The sequence below is a fragment of the Bos indicus x Bos taurus genome, chromosome 1, assembly GCF_003369695.1.
Source record: "Bos indicus x Bos taurus breed Angus x Brahman F1 hybrid chromosome 1, Bos_hybrid_MaternalHap_v2.0, whole genome shotgun sequence".
Lineage (NCBI taxonomy): Eukaryota > Metazoa > Chordata > Mammalia > Artiodactyla > Bovidae > Bos > Bos indicus x Bos taurus.
The window spans coordinates 56,916,400-56,937,841 of record NC_040076.1 but is presented as its reverse complement, the minus strand read 5'-3'; the positions used below and the strand labels follow the sequence as shown (position 1 = coordinate 56,937,841).

Here is a 21,442-nt window from a genome sequence, read left to right as displayed (position 1 = left end):
CCAACATAGATAGCATATTTAAAAGCAGAGACATTACTTTGCCACCAAAGTCCATCTAGTCAAGGCTATGGTTTTTTCTGTGGTCATGTATGGATGTGAGAGTTGGAGTGTGAAGAAGGCTGAGTGCCGAAGAATTGATGCTTTTGAACTGTGGTGTTGGAGAAGACTCTTGAGAGTCCCTTGGACTGCAAGGGGATCCAACCAGTCCATTCTGAAGGAGATCAACCCTGGGATTTCTTTGGAAGGAATGATGCTAAAGCTGAAACTCCAGTACTTTGGCCACCTGATGCGAAGAGTTGACTCATTGGAAAAGACTCTGATGCTGGGAGGGATTGGGGGCAGGAGGAGAAGGGGACGACAGAGGATGAGATGGCTGGATGGCATCACTGACTTGATGGATGTGAGTCTGAGTGAACTCCGGGAGTTGATGATGGACAGGGAGGCCTGGCGTGCTACGATTCATGGAGTCGCAAAGAGTCGGACACGACTGAGTGACTGATCTGATCTGATCTAATCCTGTTTAGAATTTCCAACAACTGATCTCCTGAGTGTATTTACAGATCTAACTTTACCATCAGATGTCTCTAATGGAGGTCACTTGTAATTCCAGGTTGAGGCACTGTTAGAGAGAAGAGATTGTCAATATTCAGTCCCTGCTGCACTCTTTTGCAATGATTTTCTATTAACATACCAGGTAGGTATGAGTGAATGGTCAAAAAAGCAACATTTAAGGTGGCTATTCTCTTTTAGATGAGCAAAATAAGTCTTCTTTATCTACTAATAAATGAAAATTATTGATTATAATTGTTCCACTGTGCATATATAGTTAAGTAAAACCAATTATTATAATCTTTTAAATTTTATCATCTTGATAAAAGGGGGAAAGTATACATAAAATGAGATATTCTTCTATTTTTATCATTAAAACTCACATTTTTGTTTGTTTTTCTCCCTGTTTGTATCCTCTCAACCTTATGCTAGATTGAATTGATTGACCCTTTAGGAGAGATTGGTCTAGGAATTTGTTTCCAGTCTTTGCCCAATTTTACTCTTTTTTTTTTAATCAAAAAATATTATTATACATGACACTGCAGTTTCTGTATCCTCAGCTCCCTCTTTCTTCATGTATAGCCAGTCAGAACACTTTCCTGTTATTGTTGCTCATCTATGCAAAAAAGAAAGAAAACTAACATTATGTTTTTGTTGTGATTTCTCACTTAATCTTCAAAGCAATGCCAAGAATTATTCACAGATGAGAACATGTGAGCAGGAAAAGTGAGTTTGTGATTATGTAGTTAGTGTACTGCAGAGCTTGGATTTGCCCTGAGGTTTGACTCCTATTTGACTCCCATCACACTCCTATACTACTTATTTCTATCCTGCTGGTCTCTTTGAAAACTAACATGTTTTTGAACGTGAAAATCCAAATTTTCTTTCTAGTCTATCATTTAAATCACAATTACTTCATAGGAACACCACAAGTGTTAAAATGTTAAAAGTCATAATGCAAATTCCAATTAATCAGGTACCTTAGTATTTGATAGTTATACATTACCTCTTGTATTTCTCTCAACAGTAGTACAAGATGAATCTCTTTTTAAAATTTTTATTTGGAGGATAATTGATTTGCAATGTTGTGTTGGTTTCTGCCATACAACAACGTGAATCAGCCGTAAGTATACATATATCCCCGCCCTCTTCAGCCTCCCTCCTATCACCCCCCTGCATCCCACTTCTCAAGGTTCTCACAAATCACTGAGCTGCGCTTCCTGTGCTATGCAGCAGCTTCTCAATAGCTATCTATTTTACACATGGTACTCTATATATGTCAATACCATTCTCAGTTTGCCCCTCCCACTCCTTCCCCCCATGAATATCTTTTTTAAATGGGGAACCAAGGTTTAGAGGGGTAACTGACTTGTGGGAGATGGCACAGTGATGTTTTTGACAGTGTGAACCTTGGTTTTCTGGCTCCAAATCCACAACAGCTGAATGACTCTACTATGTTCAGAGTGTTTTGTTGAGGAAACATCTGTAGCTTTCTTTCCGGGGAAGAGACCATCAGAGGAAAGACAACAAAGATCTCAGTGGTCTTTAACAGTGGTTTCCTTCACTAACAATTTCAAGAGTGGTCCCTCCCCCATTTCCTTTCTATTTTCCAGTGAAGGTCTAGAGTGGTAGGTAGTCACTATGGCTGATATTTGAGGTGTTTTGTCTTGTTTTGTTTTTTTGTCTTGGATATATGCTTCTTCTCTCCCCTTATTTCCTTATGACAATTCATTGAGAGGTTCAAACACAGTTTGCAGTGTGGGTGCAAGAGTGTTAGTAAGTAAGTGTTAGATGCCCAGTCATGCCCGACTATTTGTGGCACCATGGACTGCAGCCCACCAGGCTCTTCTGTCCATGAGATTTTCCAGGCAAGGATACTGGAGTGCGTTGCCATTTCCTTCTCCAGTGGGTGCAAGAACTTGTTACTAACTGGAGAATGGCTGAGCCAAACTATTGCAAAAACCAGTCGCACTGGCTGCCATCATTGCCAAAGTGGGAAGGCTCTTTGTCCACTCATCCACCATTATGGGAATTCTTGCTTTTCTTGGGTAACCTTTTCTCTCAATTTCTTTAGTTTTCTTGCAACATCATCCATGTTTGAATTCCTTTCCTTAGTATGTGGAGACCTGAGGGCTGTCCTTGGCTGGGTTTCTGAAGCCTGACACTGAGTTTGATAAGAACATGAAGTTTCACAAAGGAAAAGATTTTTGGGTAAAGGGGAAATAAAACAGAATCTTTGATAAAGTGAAGTTGTGAGTCAAGTAAACCGAACAAAATATGCATTAAAAAGGGTGAGAATGTATGTCATGGGAGAAAATCAGATAAGAGGCCAGGATGATGGTAAGGTGCCGGGAGCTGGTGTGAGGAGCTCCACCTGTGGCAAAGGTCATGAGGAAGGAGGCTTGGCATACGCAAAGGTGGGATTGAGCCTCAGGAGTCCCTCTGGATATTCTTGAGCATCTACCCCCCAAAACCAGAGTCTGCCTACTTTACTGCTTTGTGCTCTCACCTCTGACTTTACTGGGGGCTGTCCCCCACCACCATCTCGCTCTCTCTGATAAAGAGTTAACTTACAGCTCCAGTTAATAAGTTCCAGGGCATTAGGAGTGTTTAAATTCAAACCCCTTAGATAGCTCTCTAACTCGCCTGACAAGTTTACCCGGACTCCTACAGCTATGCATACGATTGTTTACAGTCTCTCAGCCTCGAGAGTCACGGGAAGCTTAAGATATTCAAATAGCTTAGAGCCTCTCAGAGAGTTAGAAACTGTCAGAATAAAACTAGTAAAAGATTTCATTGATGAGCCAATGCTTGCTGCCAAGTTTCCACATCCCCTGTATTGTATCCTTGAATGTGTATTAATTAATATACTTGGTAGGTAGAAAAAATAAGTAGTGGCCTTGGTGCTAGCAACTTTAGACCCTTAAGGTAATAAATTCTTTCCTTTGTTGTAAACCCACTGCACCTCTGCCCTATAGGAATGCAACTTTATCTAACACCTTCGGAGGATGGCACCAAACCTTAAAATAATTACTCTTAGAGAAAATAAGTCTTACGGTTGACAAAACTTTGTCAAGAGTCATAAAATGTTAATAGGCCTTCTGGCCAGAAGATTATGTGAATCACCTAAACCATTTGTATACGATAAATTTGCAGGAAAGAAACCCTGGTTTTGATAAGGATCAAAGACTGCTGACTTTGCATGATTTCACATCCCCTATTATCCTCTATGTGCAACTTAGGGTATAAAAGTCCCTGTTGAAAATAAAGCCAAGGGCCTTGCTCACCAAAGCTTGGTCTCCCCATGTCATTCTTTCTTTTCGCATTCTGGCTGAGTCTCCATCTGGAGCGCAGAGGTCCTCTGTGACCATTTATTTGCCTGGGCTTCTAAGACCCACTCGAGAAGGTGCCTAAGGTGGGGCACCTTCTGCTATTCGAGAGGGCGCCTGCAGCCTCTGTGGTCAGAGCTAACCTGGTGTCACAGGTTATATTGATTTTCCACGTAAACCAGGCTACTCAGCCTCTTTTCTCCACTGAATTTTCCTGCTGAGCTATCCTCATTCTATTACTCTTTATATCTCTAATGAATATTTAAATAAAGCTATTGTACACAGTGAACTCGCCGAAGCCGTCTCCCCTTCAAATTCCCTGAATCAGCCAGGGCTGGACCTTGGCAGTGAGGAGAAAGGCAAGGGCTAGCTTAGAAGTGCCTATGAAGACAAAGTATAAGGAGTTTTATGGAAGTACCCAAGGTAGAGATAAAACCCTTTTAATGTAGGCCAGGGTCACAGCTTCTTTACCAACTGAGCTATCAAGGAAGCACTCAATATGTCAGCAAATTTGGAAAACTCAGCAGTGGCCACAGGACTGGAAAAGGTCAGTTTTCATTCCAATTCCTAAGAAAGGCAATGCCAAAGAAAGCTCAAACTACTACACAATTGCACTCATCTCACACGTTAGTAAAGTAATGCTCAAACTTCTCCAAGCCAGGCTTCAGCAATACATGAACTGTCAACTTCCAGATGTTCAAGCTGGTTTTAGAAAAGGCAGAGGAACCAGAGATCAAATTGTCAACATCCGCTAGATCATCGAAAAAGCAAGAGAGTTCCAGAAAAACATCTATTTCTTCTTTATTGACTATGCCAAAGCCTTTGACTGTGTGGATCACAATAAACTGTGGAAAATTCTGAAAAAGCTGGGAATACCAGACCACCTGACCTGCCTCTTAAGAAACCTGTATGCAGGTCAGGAAACAACAGTTAGAACTGGACATGGAACAACAGACTGGCTCCAAATAGGAAAAAGAATATGTCAAGGCTGTATATTGTCACCCTGCTTATTTAACTTATATGCAGAGTACATCATGAGAAATGCTGGGCTGGAAGAAGCACAAGCTGGAAACAAGATTGCTGGGAGAAATATCAGTAACTTCAGACATGCAGATGACACCACTTTATGGCAGAAAGTGAAGAAGAACTAAAGAGCCTCTTGATGAAAGTGAAAGAGGAGAGTGAAAAAGTTGGCTTAAAGCTCAACATTCAAAAAACTAAGCACATGGCTTCTGGTGCCATCACTTCATGGCAAATAGATGGGAAAACAGTGGAAACAGTGTCAGACTTTATTTTTGGGGGGCTCCAAAATCACTGCAGATGGTGATTGCAGCCATGAAATTAAAAGACTCTTACTCCTTGGAAGGAAAGTTATGACCAACTTAGACCATATAATAAAAAGCAGAGACCTTACTTTGTCAACAAAGGTCCATCTAGTCAAGGCTATGGTTTTTCCAGTAGTCATGTTTGGATGTGAGAGTTGGACTATAAAGAAAGCTGAGCACCGAAGAATTGATGCTTTTGAACTGTGGTGTTGGAGAAGACTCTTGAGAGTCCCTTGGACTGCAAGGAGACCCAACCAGTCCATCCTAAAGGAGATCAGTTCTGAGTGTTCATTGGAAGGACTGATGTTGAATCTGAAACTCCAATACTTTGACCACCTGATGCAAAGAGCTGACTCATTGGAAAAGACCCTGATGCTGGGAAAGATTGAGGGCAGGAGGAGAAGAAGACAACAGAGGGTGAGATGGTTGGATAGCATCACTGTCTCAATGGACATGAGTTTGTGTAAACTCTGGGAGTTGGTGATGGACAGGGAGGCCTGGCATGCTGCGGTTCATGGGATCACAAAGAGTCGGACACGACTGAGCAACTGAACTGACCTGAACTGGGTCACAACTTTCATTATAATTCCTTTGCTCTTCACTTGAGAATGTCAATTCCAAGTGAAATGGAGAGGATGGAGCCTCAAGTCAGGTCAGATGCTCCATTGAGAAACTAGAGAAAAATCACCCTTGGCTTAGTCAGAAGACATTTTGGGACATTTAAACAATGACACTAGGATTTACACCTAAGAATATTAATTTTCTGGGGCTTCCTTAGTGGCACGGTGGTAAAGAATTCTCCTACCAATGCAGGAGACATGGGTTTGACCACTGATCTAGGAAGATCCCACATGCTGTGAAGCAACTAAGTCCATACACCACAGCTGTTGAGCCTGTGCTCTGCAACAACAGAAGCCACCACAATGAGAAGTCTGGACCCTGCAGCTAAAGAGTAGCCCCCTGCTCGCCACAACTAGAGAAAGCCCACACAGCAACAAAGACCCAGCACAGCCAAAAATAAATAAATAAAAATTATTTTAAAAATTTGAACACAGAACTTGAAAATCCAGAGCAGACAGTTGTAAGTATAACAGGTATTCAGGTTTAGACAAAAATGAGAAGGATCTGTTTACCTCAGAGAAGGATGGAGTGGCATCAAGCTTCCCTCCAAGATGGGATTGAAAGAACCATAAGACTAACAATACGGCAGAAAGAAAAAGTTACAGAAATAATTTCACTTAAAAACACTATCATCAGATGCTAAGTAGAACACAAGCACTTGTCATATAGTAGAAGCTCAATAAACATCTATTGAGTGGATAAATAAATGAATCAAAGTCATTATCATGCACACAACAGGCGTTTGGCTTTAGTAGTGAATATAACATTTGATAGTATCAAGAAAATGGGCATCTTCTTCCCACATCAAATATTATTATTTCCAAAAGGTAAGCTGAAGCTCCAGTAATTTGGCCACCTGATGCAAAGAGCCAACTCATTGAAAAAGACTCTAATGCTGGAAAAGATTGAGCGCAGGAGGAGAACGGGATGGCAGAGAATGAGATGGTTGGATGGCATCACTGACTCAATAGACATGAATTTGATCAAACTCTGGGAGATAGTGGAGGACAGAGAAGCCTAGTGTGCAGCAGTCCATGGGTTCACAAAGAGTTGGACACGACTTAATGATTGAAAACAACAATCAAGAAAAAACAAAGCTCTAACAATCGAGCAAAAGAAATAAATGTTAATATTGCCCTAAGAGTTTAAACAACATTGGTAGTTGACAATGATTTATTTCTTAAATTTTGTGGGGTGGATTGCATTTTTAGTATATTACTCTTTATTCCTTATAAAGCCTTTCTTAATATCTTAGTTTTAAAATAAATAACAAATTTCATGAATTGAAGTAAAGCTCATTATTTTGTACCTTGACAAAATGTAGGTTCTGCAGGGTCAGGGAGGAATTGAAGCTGAAGCTGACAAGGAGTGAGCAGACAAACCCCCAGAAATCTTCCCATGGCGAGGATCTAGGATTATCATGGAGTCCATTCTGCTGGCATTTGGGAGGATTTTACTAACCAGCTCATTTCTCTATTTTTCTATCCATCATGAAGTTTTGTATTAAAAAAAGTCTTAATATACAGTTAAATATTTTTCTGAATGCCCCTTAGGATCCAAAACACTAATATGACTCTATGAAAGTTATTATGGAGCCCTTTAAACTGACTTTCTACTGCCATTGAACTCAGTACTGGGAAGTACAGTCTAGAGTAAGGAAACCATCCTTTCTCAACCTTTAAACCAGCTAGTTAGTGAACTAGATCTGAGTTCCATATCCAAATTTCCTATTGTTTGATCAGAGTTTGATTGAGTCAGCTATAGTCCATTAATCTGCTGGCACCTCATCTAGAAGCAATGATGAGGAAGCTCAGCATTGTCTTAAGGAATAAAAAACTACTCCAAACCTACATTGTTTCTAATCAATGACAAATTTATATGAATGTCAGGGATGCAGAAATTCTTGGCCTTTATTCCAAGATTGCTCAGAAGTCACCCTGGAAGAAAAATATCGTACCTTAATTGTTTACCCTTATTTAAAATTAGGCATGCAAACATACTTGAATGTTATTTTCTATTTAAATTTATAATCACCTACACATATTCTTAAAAATGGAATTCAGCTAACATGATAATGGTGAGAAACAACTTTTCTGAAAAGATCAGGAACAAAGCAAGAATGTCCCCTCTAACCACTCCTTTTAAAAATTTTACTGCAAGCCCTAGCTAATGCAGTAAGACAAAAAACAAACAAACAAAACAATATATATTGAGAAGAAAAAAATAAAACTGTCTTTTTTAGAAGATAGCATATGTGGGCAATCTGACAGAACTGGCAAAAATATTCCTGGGACTAAGAAGTGATCATTACTATGTTGCAGGATTCAAGATTCATTTGCAAAAGTTAATCACTTTCCTATATGCCAGTAATGAACAAGCAGAATTTGAAATTTTTTTAAAAATGCCATTTCCATTATTTCCTCCTAAAGTGAAATACTTACATATAAATATAACAAAATACATACAAGATCTATATGAGGAAAACTACAAAACTCTGATGACAGAGATAAAAGAACTAAATAAATGGAGAGATACTCCATGTACATGGATAGAGTCATTATTGTTAAGTTGATCTATAGATTCAGCATAATTCCAGTCAAAATTCCACTAAGTTATTTTGTAGATAGAAATGAATGGATTCTAAAGTTTATATATTCACTGGCAAAAGACCCAGAATGGTGAAGACAATATGGCAGAAGAACAAAGACCAACACTATCCAACTTCAAGACTTACTACAAAGCTACAGTAATCAATACACTGTGCAGTGGTAAAAGAATAGACAAATAGACCAATGGAGCAGAATAGAGATCCCCAAATTGGCCCCATAAATATATTCAAGTGGTCTTTGACTAAGGAGCATAGGCAACACAACAGAGCAAAGAATATAGACACAATCTTTCATCCTTCACAGAAATGAACTCAAAATGAATCTTGAACTTAAATATAAAATGGAAAGCTATAAAAACCCAAGAAGACAACATAGAAGAAAAATTCAGGTGATCATGAGTTTGGTGATGACTTTTCATATACAACACGAAAGGCATGGCCCTAAAGAAATAATTGATAAGCTGGTCTTCATTAAAATAAAAAATCTTCTGCTCTTCATAGAACACAGTCAAGAGAAAGAGAAAGCAAGCCACAGACTGAGAGAAAATATTTACCAAATGCCTTGCTAATAAAGGACTGTTACCCAAAATATAAGATGAGCTCTCAAAACTCAACAGTCAGACTATAAACAACCCAGTTCTTTAAAAATTCCAAAGATTTGGACTCTCAAAGACAACTCACCCAAGAGGATACACAGGTGGCAAATAAGCACCTTTATAAACAATGAGCTACCACTGTACACTTAATAGAATGGCCAGAAACCATACACAAACAACGCAAATGCTGGCAAAGACACAGAACAACAAGGGCTGTCATTCATTTCTGGTGGGAATGTAAAATGCTACAGCCTCTTTGATTTCCTAAAGGAAATCAGTCCTGAAAATTCATTGGAAGGACTGATGCTGAAGCTGAAGCTCCAATGCTTTGGCCACCTGGTGCAAAGAACTGACTCATTAGAAAAGATCCTCATGCTGGGAAAGATTGAAGGCAGGAGCAGAAGGGACAACAGAGGATGAGATGGTTGGGTAGCATCACCGACTCAGTGGGCATGAATTTGGGCAAACTCTGGGAGTTGGTAATGGACAGGGAAGCCTGGCTTGCTGCAGTCCATGGGGTCGCAGAGTCAGACACGAGTGAGCAACTGAACTGACTGACAGCCACTTTGAAAGACAGTTTGAAAGTTCCTTACAAAATTAAACATTCTGTTAACCATATGATCCAGCAGGGGCACTCATTCATGTTTACCCCAAGGAGCTGAAAACTTAAGTCCACACAGAAACTTGCACAAGGATGTTTATAGAAGCTCTATTTATAATTGACAAAACTTGGAAGCAACCGTGACGTCTTTGGTGAACGGAAAAACAAACAGGTCCTTCTAGATGATGGAATATCATGCAATGCTAGAAAGAAATGAGCTGCTGCTGCTGCTGCTGCTGAGTTGCTTCAGTCGTGTCTGACTCTGTGCAACCCCATAGACGGCAGCCCACCAGGCTCCCCCGTCCCTGGGATTCTCCAGGCAAGAACACTGGAGTGGGTTGCCATTTCCTTCTCCAGTGCATGAAAGTGAAAAGTGAAAGTGAAGTTGCTCAGTTGTGTCCGACTCTTAGCGACCCCATGGACTGTAGCCTACCAGGCTCCTCCATCCATGGGATTTTCCAGGCAAGAGTACTGGAGTGGGGTGCCAAAGAAATGAGCTATCAAGATACAAAAAGACACAGAAGACACTTAAATGTATGTTACTAAGTAAAAGAAGTCAATATGAAAAAGCAACACATTGTATGGTTTAAACTATATGACATTCTGGAAAAAGCAAATGTATGAAGAAACTAAAGGACCAGTGATTGCCAGGGGTTGAGGGGAAACAGGGATGAAATGGTTGAGTACATAGGATTTTTTGGGTGTGAAACTATTCTATATGATGTATACTATATATAGTGTATACAGGGCATTATACATCTATTGAAACCCATGGAAGGTACAGCACCAGTGAAGCCTAATGTGTAGTATGGACTTTGGGTGATAACGATGTTTCAGTGTAGATTCTTCAACTGTAACAGATGTACCACTCTAGTGCAGAATGTTGATAGTTAGGGAGGCTGTATCTGGGGAGCAGGCAAGAATGGGAAACCTCATACCTTCTGCTCAATTTTACTGTAAACCTAAAACCAAAGTCTGTTTTTTAAAAAACAACAACACTAAAATGTAAAATCTAGAGACATGGGTTTCTTCCCTGGGTCAGGAAGATCCCCTGGAGAAGGAAATGGCAACCTACTCCAGTATTCTTGCCTGGGAAATCCCATGGACAGAGGAGCCTGGCGGGCTATAGTCCATGGGGTCGCAAAGAATTGGACATGACTGAGCAACTAACACTTTTTCACGAGACACTAGTATGAAGGGAAAAAAAAAAAAGACTGTGTACACAGAGTCCATCTGTCCCTTTAAAAAGATTTGCTTTATGAGTTTTCCAGAAAGCTGCCTGTTCCTCTTTTGAGTCCCTAAGGATGATCATAGGGACTTTCTTGTGCAAAAGATGGAAAAAAATACCAAGGGTCTTCTCTGTCCCTTGGATGAACTAAAGCAGAAAATGCTGAAGAGGCCATTGAAAATCTTTCACATTGAAACGTGAAAGAGGGTTTCACATTTCCTGTTTTCCACTTAGGCATCCACTCATATTCTCTGAGTGACTCTTATATAAAGATACTGTTCTGGACACTGAAAATATAGGAGTGGACAAAACAGAAAGTTCACACTTGATGTAGAGAAAACAGCAAATACAGACAAAAACCCTAATCTGTTAACCAACAGATGCCTGCCAGCAGCCAAGCTCCATGTGGTTCAACCCTGGTGACTGAGAATTCATTGTAGAAGGGGTGGCAGGGGGAGGAGGTGGGGCTTCCAGGGTGGGCCAGCATCAGGATAGACCTCTGCCTGGTTTACATTTTATTCCATCTGAACATGTTTCTCCTGATCTGCTTCCTCCCATTCATGCTCTGACCCTGACCTCAGTGCAGATGGACATTCTCTGCCTATAAGGGGAAGAGGTCTGACTTGGTAGTGCCGCCTGCCAGGAAAGTCTACTAGGTTTAAAAGAGTGGGAAGGGGAAGGAGGGACAATTGAGCTCTATTTACTGAGTCACAGAACTGGCACCAGGCTCTGCTGAAAGAAGTACAAATCACATCCTTGTTTTCCAAAAAGGCGCTGCCCATCAAAACCCCATCAGGGAAAATAGTCTGGAAGAAGCCAGCCAGATTCATTTTTACCATAGCAAGTATGTGTATGTGCTTTGAAAGTGGGAAGCATATTGAAGAGGGTTTTTATTTTTTTCTTCTTAGCTGCCTCTTGCATAGTTTTTCCAATTAAGGGATTTTGGCATCTACCTTCCTCAGGATCCCTAATTCATTCTCTCTGCTCCATTGGGAGTGAAGTTCCATGGTCCTCTGTACACTGTTTCTCTCTCTAGCTCAACCTCTTTCTGTCCTGGCTTTCTCTCAGCCTCACTTTCATCAAAAAGATTTTTTTTTTTTAAGATCCATCTCAGACTGACAACAGTTGGCTTCTTTTTTTGATCGCATAGAGGCTTTTGTGGACAGGAAACAGTACAGTAGCCTGTGTTATCACTGATGTTCTATCTACTACAGTTATAAACTGAAAACCTTGTTCTTCTTAAACTATTAAACACAATTGCAAAAATCTAGTAAATTAAGAATTTTAGATTGGAGTTAAGCACAGTATGTACTTTATTGTTAGATTAGCTTATACATTTCATGAACAAACAGTGCATAATCTTTCAGACACAACATACAAATTTATTATTTTATTTAAACATATAATTCAACAAATGGGTGTATAAAGCCATTAATTTGAATGTTTTTATATATTTGAACACATTTTAGAGACCTGGTTACTTACATTCCTATAAATATTTCCATCTATATTCACATTTCATATAGTGGATTTCCTTGTGAGCAGCTAAGAAAGCAGATATGCAAACCCCATAAACAAAACCTTCCTAAACAGATACACAACTATAGTAAACCTAATTATAACAAAAACTTATGCAGATGATCCTTGAATAACACAGGCTTGCCCTTCATGAGTCTATTTATATGTGGATTTTTTTCAGTAAATACACACTGTAATACTACATGGCTGGTTGAACCAAGGATATAGAACTGAAGATAAAGCGAGGTGGGGGAGGGGGTCAGCTCCCCTAATCTCCTTTTTGTTCAGTGGCCAACTATATATTTACATATGATTCTCATAAGCATTTCAAAATCTTAAAGCCTAATTTAGTAAACTTCTAATTTAGTAAATCAGATTATCTCAGGTATTGAAAATTGACTATAAATATAAATGGGTAAAATACTTTAAGTGTCTCAGTAAAAATCATTTGTCTACTATGTTCAGTTCAGTTGCTCAGTCGTGTCCAGCTGTTTGAGACCCCATGGACTACAGCACGCTAGGCTTCCCTGTCCATCACCAACTCCCAGAGCTTGTTCAAACTCATGTCCATTAAGTTGGTGATGCCATCCAAACATCTCATCCTCTGTCATCTCCTTCTCCTCCCGCCTTCAATCTTTCCCAGCATCAGGGTCTTTTCTGATGAGTCAGTTCTTTGCACCAGGTGGCCAAAGTATTGGAGCTTCAGCTTCAGCATCAGTCCTTCCAATGAATGTTCAGGACTGATTTCCTTTACTATTGACTGGTTGGATCTCCTTGAAGTCCAAGGGACTCTCAAGAGTAGAGAGTCCCTTCTCTCTTCTTCAACACCACAGTTCAAACACATAGTCTACTATGTTAGTTTCCTATATACATCTTTAATATAAGTACATGCAAAACAGTAAAATGATTTTTTAAACTTGATATATTTGCATTAAAGTAAAAATTTGCAGAAACAATGTCATATTTAGTTTTTCAGCATCCATGTGTTTATTTCTTGGTACAGTCCTAGGTTTGCAAATCATTTATTTAAGTAGAACAGAATCATGATTCGAGGCCCATCATAGTAGCTGAAATTATTTACTCAGAGTCCTTGATCAGACATTTTATACCATGGCTCAATTGATAAAGAATCTGCCTGCAACACTGGAGACACAGGTTTGATTCCTGGGTTGGAAAGATTCCCTGGAGAAGGAAATGGCAGCCCACTCCAGTATTCTTACCTAAAAAATCCCCATGGACTGAGGAGCCTGGCAGGCTACAGTCCATGGGGTTGCAAGAGTCAGACATGACTTAGCAACTAAACCACCACCACTATAGGTTTGGGGTTATTGGTCATTGGTCAAGGAATTAAAACCTGGAAGGTATAAACCAATACAAGTTCAGTTCAGTTCAGTCACTCAGTCATACCAAAAAAGATTCAATTCAGGTATACCGGGTAAGACTCTTCTCATGGCTTCTGCTATGTCATTGGAGAATCCACTGCATCAATTTCATGTATTTTGTAAGTCCTGGTCCTCTTTTCAGTATCACCCTTACCCAGATTTTATCATGTTTACTTATAACATTTTATCACGTGATTTAAATAAATGAATACTGTAACACATATCCAAATTTCAATCTCTCTGCTTCCTGATGGGAATAAATACAGTTGTGCAATATTGTATATTTTATTGCTTTAGCAACCACTATTATTTAAGTTGGGCAAGGCAAGAAATGAGGACATAAATGGAGTAAAGGTCAATGAAACTATGCACATCGGCTCCCTATAACTACTGTAGCAAAGTGCCACAGAGTGAATTGCTTATTTTCTCAAATTCTGGAGGTTAGCAATCCAAATTTCAGTCAGCAAGGCCATACTTTCTCTGACATCTGTAAGGAATAATCTTTGATGCCTCTTCTCCTCTAGCTTCTGGTGGTTTGCTAGCAATCTTTGGCATTCCATGACTTGCAGATGGATCACTCTAATCCTTTGTCTTCACATGAGGTTCTCCCTGTGTCTCTGTCTCTTCTTGGTGTTCTTTTTATAAGGACACTAGTCATATTAAATTAGAGGTACGGAGAAGGCAATGGCAAGCTACTCCAGTACTCTTGCCTAGAAAATCTCATGGATGGAGGAGCCTGGTAGGCTGCAGTCCATGGGGTCTCTAAGAGTCAAACACGACTGAGTGACTTCCCTTTCACTTTCACACAATGGAGAAGGCAATGGCAACCCACTCCAGTGTTCTTGCCTGGAGAACCCCAGGGATGGCAGAGCCTGGTGGGCTGCTGTCTATGGGGTCGGACAGAGTCAGACACGACTGAAGCGACTTAGCAGCAGCAGCAGCAGCAGCAGCAGCACACCCTACTTCAGCATGACCCTGTATTAACTAGTTGTATCTTCAATGACCCTATGTCCAAAGAAATTCACTTTCTGAAGGACCAGGGGTTAGGACTTTAACATACAAATTTTTCTTTGGAGGACACAGTTCTTTATATAACACCATGGTAGAACCAGTGGCTTGTAGATACTGGTCATGTGAAGCAGAGTCTCTCAACCCTGGCACTGTTGACAGTTGAACTGGATAATCCTTTGCTGTGGAGGGCTGTCTTGTGCCTTATATGATGTTTAGCAGAAAACCTCTACCTGCTAGATGCTGGTAACACTCTCCTAGCTGTGAGAACCATAAAAGTTTCCAGACATTTCCAATGTCTCCTGGGGGTTGGAGGGTAGAGGTCAAGTTGCCTCCATTGAAAACCACAGATAAAGGATAATTAATGTTGGACTACTTGAGAGGAAAAAGAAAAAACAGGAACAATAGGAGGCTGTCTTATGGCAGTGGGAAGTGTGAAATGGGAAAAGGAAGTCATGAAGGGTAGCAGTTTTGTGATAACAGAGATTAGGATGTGATCATAGGAGTGTGTGCCTTAAGTAGGAATGAGAACTAGGTTAGTAGAGGGGAAGAGGCCAGGGAATGAAAGAATCATCTATATACATATTGATATCATCAATCATTATGACAGAAGTAGTTTTGGAGACCAATGACTGAAACTAAAATCTTTAAGGAATGAAGGCTAGTTACTTGATAAAGGTAGTGATTATATACAAAAGAGGAGAGGTTCGTAAATTATCTGATGATTTGAGACTTAATGAAGGGGTTTTTAATGGAGCCAAAAAGGAAAGCGACTTGGAAGTGGCAACAAGGAGCAAAAACGATACCTCCCCTCATCACAGCACAGTCCAGGGATACAAGGAAAGCAAAACCAAGGCACAGGGCTTCAAGGAAATGCTGTTCTCAAAAGGGCACCAGGTTCAATAAGTGCAGAAGATAAAAAGAAGCTTTTAGAAAAAAAGGTTGAGGATATAGGGGAGTTTGCTGGTTATTAGCCATATGTTCCAGGGAACAGAGTTGAAGGCTTTCAGGAGTTGGTGATTGGTAGGAGGCATGGCCAGGAATGGGAATTCACAGAACCAGAATTTAAAGGTTAGGTACAGGAGGATGTGCTGGAAAGTTAAAAGAAAATATCAAGAGCACATAGCATTATAGATGATAATAGAAGAGAAATTTTAAAGAAAAGAGAATCTAATATGAGATCCTGTAAGAAGAGGTGAAAGATATTCATTGAACTTGATGTATGAGGGTCACCAGAGTCCTTCCAGAAAGGAAAAATTTGCTGACAATTTTAGAGGATGGTGGAGTTATCTCACCATCTACCCATGAAGCCCAGGTTAAAACTTCTACTGTTGCAGAAACCAGTAATTGAGCTCAGAGTGTTGGAGAACTCAGGATTATTACACCAGCGGGCCCAGAGGAGTTAACAGTCTAAACTCTGAGCCCCGAACAAAGGAGTTACAGAATTTTTATACACAGACAGGCATGATTAAGTGGGTTTGCAGGTTTGCAGGGGCTGGGCGATTGCAAAGAGGCAGGACAAGGGTGAGTGAGATAAGCTCCAGTTCCCAGCATTGTGAGTCCCCACTTTCCGAGACTTACGTGATCCAGACTTTGCAAGGAGCAAGCTGAGTTACAGAGGCAGAAAGAGCAGGAGGTTATGTAAAATTTTAACTTTTCCTCTTCACTATGTGGCTTCCAAAAAGTCATCTAATCAGTAATCTATGTGGGCTCAAATTTTTAATGTTAATTCTTTACTATCTCAAAAATAAGGAAAATTTTTTAGTGACTTTAAGGCTAACTGCAGGGCTTCCCAGGGGGCTCAGTGGTAAAGAAACCACTTGCAAGAGGTATGGGTTTGATCCCTGGGTCAGGAAGTTCCCCTGGAGAAGGAAATGGCAACCCACTCTAGTATTCTTGCCCAGAGAATTCCATGGACAGAGGAGACTGGCAGGGCTATACCATCCATGAGGTTGCAAAAGGGTTGGACCTGACTTAGTGGCTAAACAACAAGGCTAATTGCAATTATATGAGTTTTGTGTCCTCAGGTAGGCTCATGGCCCAAAATAAGAGGTCATCAGAAAATAAAGAAGAAAGCTTGTAAGAAAGTCTGTTCCTCTACAAGTGTAGAAAGCATCAGATGAATCAGCTTTAGGGAGATGATTGCATAGTTACGACGTCTGCCAGATATTCCCAGTCTATTTTCCAAGCATGAGCAACATTGACTTCCTCTGGCCATAGAAACGAATCTTCCTGTTTGGAAACAGAGATAAAGGACAATGATCTGAATAAAAGCTGGATATTCCTGAGAAGTGATTCCAGAAAACTGTAGTGAGAAACATGTAAATCTGACTCCCAGTTCCATTCAGTGGACTCTCTTCCTCCCGACCCTTCACTTGCTGAACCATTAGTCGAATTGCCAGAGGCTAAGAATTTTATAACCCTGGCCTTGATACTTTTGAGCAATTCCAACACTTATGAAGTTCATTCTTTTACTTTCTCCAAGTTGGTTCTACCTCTCTTCTTGGGATTTTTGTATTCTTTTCCTGGAGCTGCTATCACAAATTACCATGAATTCTGTAGCTTAAAACAACATAAATTGATTCTCTTGCAGTTCTGGATGCTAAAAGTCCAAAAGCAAGTTTGCCCACAGGGCTACACTCCCTCCAAAGCATTTGTGGGCTATATGTTATTTATCTCTTCTAGCTTTTGGTGGTCCCAGGCATTCCTGGGCTTATCATCACATTACTCTGGTCTCTGCTTCCATGGTCACATGGCCTTCTCTTCCCTTCTATACATATGTCTTATGAAGATACTTTTCATTAGATTTAGGGCATGCTGAGATAATCCAGGATGATCTCATCTCAAGGTCCTTATCTGAAATAACACTGGCACAGACTTATTTTCCAAATAATATCACATTCTTAGGTTCTAGGGACATGATGTGAACCTCATTATCTTACAGAAGAGTGAAGTGGACTCTTTCAGAACACCAAAGGCTGGATTTAGGTAGTAATTCCTGGAGAATTTCTCCGAGTTTTGATCAAAGTGAAGTGAAGTGAAGTCGCTCAGTCATGTCCAACTCTTTGTGACCCCATGGACTGTAGCCTATCAGGCTTCTCCATCCATGGGATTTTCCAGGCAAGAGTACTGGAGTGGGGTGCCATTGCCTTCTCCATTACATCAAAAATTTATATCACATCATGCTTTTTTTTCCATGTAGTTATGTCTAGTTTTGCCAGTTTCTAATTGGAAAAATTACTTAGTCTTCCCAAACCTCCAGGATTTTTGTTGTAGTTGTTATTGTTGTTTTTGTGGTGGTTGTTGTCAAATAGAATAGTGATACCCTTTCATAAGGTCATTGTGAGTATTAAATGACATAATATATGAACATTAATCAGCACTATGCCTGGCAAAATATCACACAACTCAATGTTAAGTATTATTATTATTCTTTTATAGTACTTTGAAGTTTTTAATGTGCAACCAGTGATTCTCTGATTTAATACTATAATCCCACAGTTGGGTAAGTATTATGTCAGGAGACCTAGTCTTAGCAAGATACTACCACAACATTAGTTTAAATATTGATTTTTACTTGTCCCTTCTCTTCCCCAAAGTGACTTGAAGAAGTTTCAAAATATATATACTTAAAAAGTAAATTGGGAAAATCAACCAACTGAAAGGTAAGTATTCATATCAACCATGATGATAAATTCAAATTCCATCATTTGAGTGTCATAGTTGGCTCTTACAGGAATATTAGCAGTGGCTCTGGCTCTGATGGATGGCAAAATAATGGGTTAATTATTTTTTATGTCTCTCCTTCCCCTGTTTTTACTCTTCTGTACTTTATAATTTTCTATAATTAATATGTCTTTATTATTTTTATAAACAGAAAGAAGTTCTTAATTGAACTTCTTGATAGTCAAGGAAAGAGGGCACATATATAGTAAAATCAGAAGGGAGGGAGTGTGTAATTTCCTTTGGGAAAATCAGTTTTTCTAGTATTGTACTTTTAACTCAGCATCATTTCTCAGCAAATACATTGACAATGCCCACAGATGCTTCTTGCCGCATTGATCAAAAAAAACAGAAGGCGTACATGATTCTGTAATGGACTAAGATTATGCAGTCCCTAGACAATCACTCCTAAAGATCACTGTGAAGAGAGCCCAAGAGTAAGTGAGAAAAGTGGGTCTGGTTCATTGGTACTGAGTCTGAAAATGTGCCCAGGGGTGGCTATAACAGTTTGGAGTATCTGGGGATGATAAGTATGTGTTTAAAATTTTGCAATAATATTGTGTGTAGTATAATTCCAGAGATGATGAAGTACCTGGTCTAGATGGATGGCCTTTAGCCTGTAGCCACTTTAAAAGCTGGAACATTATAGTCATTGAGGGAAGCTCTAGTCATTAGAAGATTAAAAGCAGACCACTTGAGATTATATTTCCATTGATAAAGATCTAGAGTAATTCAGTGTTGTTGATTGAGGAAGATTTTATTTGGAAAATAGATGAGAATTCAGCAGAGATGAATAAACTGTGAAAATACAGGTGATGATATTATTCTTGTTCAGAGGAAAGTCTTCCCTTAAGTAGCCCATTACTAGCAAAGTTGGAATCCAATTCTTTTTAAAATTTGATTTATGAGTTTTGCAAACATATACAAAAGTAGAGAGAAGAGTATGAATAATCTCAATTTCAACAGTTTATCTACATATGGCCAATCTTATTCCCTATCATCCATATCCAAGATATGATTACATATGTAATGATGTGGAATCAAAATATAAAATTGAATTATAATAAGTACATTTATAAATTTTATTTCCAATTCATGACATCATGAATTTTCATAAGTTATTTTAAATACATGCAGGAAGGTTTATTTTGTCTATCTTTTTTTTTTAATTTTATTTTATTTTTAAACTTTACAATATTGTATTAGTTTTGCCAAATATCGAAATGAATCCGCCACAGGTATACATGTGTTCCCCATCCTGAACCCTCCTCCCTCCTCCCTCCACATACCATCCCTCTGGGTCGTCCCAGTGCACCAGCCCCAAGCATCCAGTATCGTGCATCGAACCTGGACTGGTGACTCGTTTCATACATGATAGTATACATGTTTCAATGCCATTCTCCCAAATCTCCCCACCCTCTCCCTCTCCCACAGAGTCCATAAGACTGATCTATACATCAGTGTCTCTTTTGCTGTCTCGTACACAGGGTTATTGTTACCATCTTTCTAAATTCCATATATATGCGTTAGTATACTGTATTGGTGTTTTTCTTTCTGGCTTACTTCACTCTGTATAATAGGTTCCAGTTTCATCCACCTCATTAGAACTGATTCAAATGTATTCTTTTTAATGGCTGAGTAATACTCCATTGTGTATATGTACCACAGCTTTCTTATCCATTCATCTGCTGATGGGCATCTAGGTTGCTTCCATGTCCTGGCTATTATAAACAGTGCTGCGATGAACACTGGGGTACACGTGTCTCTTTCCCTTCTGGTTTCCAGTTTTAAATTTCTCCAGGAAAAGAATTATTCCCATGCTTTCCTCGGCAACTATTTCTCAGGACCCAGGACAGCTGGATGGTTGAAACAGCTCTTAGTAAATGCTACCCACTGAAAGATACATGGTGCTGTTCTGATCACCATAAATATAACTAGCAGAATATGGATCAAATAGCAAAGATAAACGCAGCATTTCTAACAGCTCTATGGTTAGAAAACTATACATAGTTTGTGGGTACAAAAGCCAATTATCACAACTGCATCTAATGACATCATCCCCTTTATTCCATCTCTTTGTTCAAGAAAACAAGTCAAACACAAATCCCAAACTTGTGAAATCACTTGTTTTCTTTCTCTTCATCTTTTTACCATTTTTGTAATGTTCTCTCTCAATATGTTTTGCTTTTGAAAATTGATGCCTGGAAATTCATTCAAGTCTGACTTTATGTGTTAGTTTTACATGTGATTCTTGGGGCCTTTTTAATTTTTATTTTAAACCTGATATATCTCAAAAATTGCCCCTCCTTAACCAAGAATTTGCTTGCTTGCCCTCCCTGTCTCTTTGTCTGTCTCTCTCTCTTATCAACATTCACCTCCAAAATTACCTTAGCTGAAAATAATCAAAATTCCTCTAGTCAGGGGAAAAATTTTTCCAGAATTTAAGCATCAGGTCAAAACTACATATTATCTATCAAACCAGATGTTTACCTATTCACTGCCAAAGAAGCTGGAGGAACATCAAACACCAGTAATGGGAATAGCTTTGAATCTCATGCAGAGGGAGGCGATGCAGGAAAGTTTGGGTTTCCAGTAAGCTCTGTGAGCCAGCAAATATCTTTAAACTTAGGAAATGGTTGTTCTTGGCTAAGCAGATCGCCTCAGGCTGTGTAAGAACCTTTTGTCTGTAATTACAGAAGGAGTTCCAGCTCCGGGTTCTTTCAGGTGTCCCAGTAAAGGAGTGAAACTTAATGATTTTAGTGAATCAGGTGGAATTCTGAGGCCTGTTTCCTTATCTCTAAAAGCTCTTTTAATTCTGACTTTCCATGATTGTCACACAGTTTCTTTCAATGCCTTTTGGCATGCATCAGGAAATGTCAGCTTACCCAGGGCATGTCAGTCAGTTCTTGAGGTCTCAGGAATGGTTGCTGACCTTTGTCAGCAAGATGGTGGCT

The 21,442-nt window shown here is 39.5% G+C and overlaps 1 protein-coding gene across 3 annotated transcripts in view; it reads right to left on the bottom strand.

Moving 5' to 3' along the window:
• The window catches only part of CD200 (CD200 molecule), an 80,484-nt gene that overhangs the window by 31,051 nt on the left and 27,991 nt on the right, over nt 1-21,442 (bottom strand). Inside the window, exon 5 of one of the 3 annotated variants that reach the window (XM_027518031.1) lies at nt 16,690-16,997. The exons of 1 other annotated variant lie outside the window; for it this stretch is intronic. In XM_027518031.1, coding sequence (XP_027373832.1) covers nt 16,822-16,997 — 176 coding nt within the window. In that variant the 3' untranslated portion in view covers nt 16,690-16,821. Of the gene's footprint in view, nt 1-16,689; nt 16,998-21,442 lie in introns of those variants that run through there. One more of the 3 variants, XM_027517851.1, reaches the window with a different exon arrangement.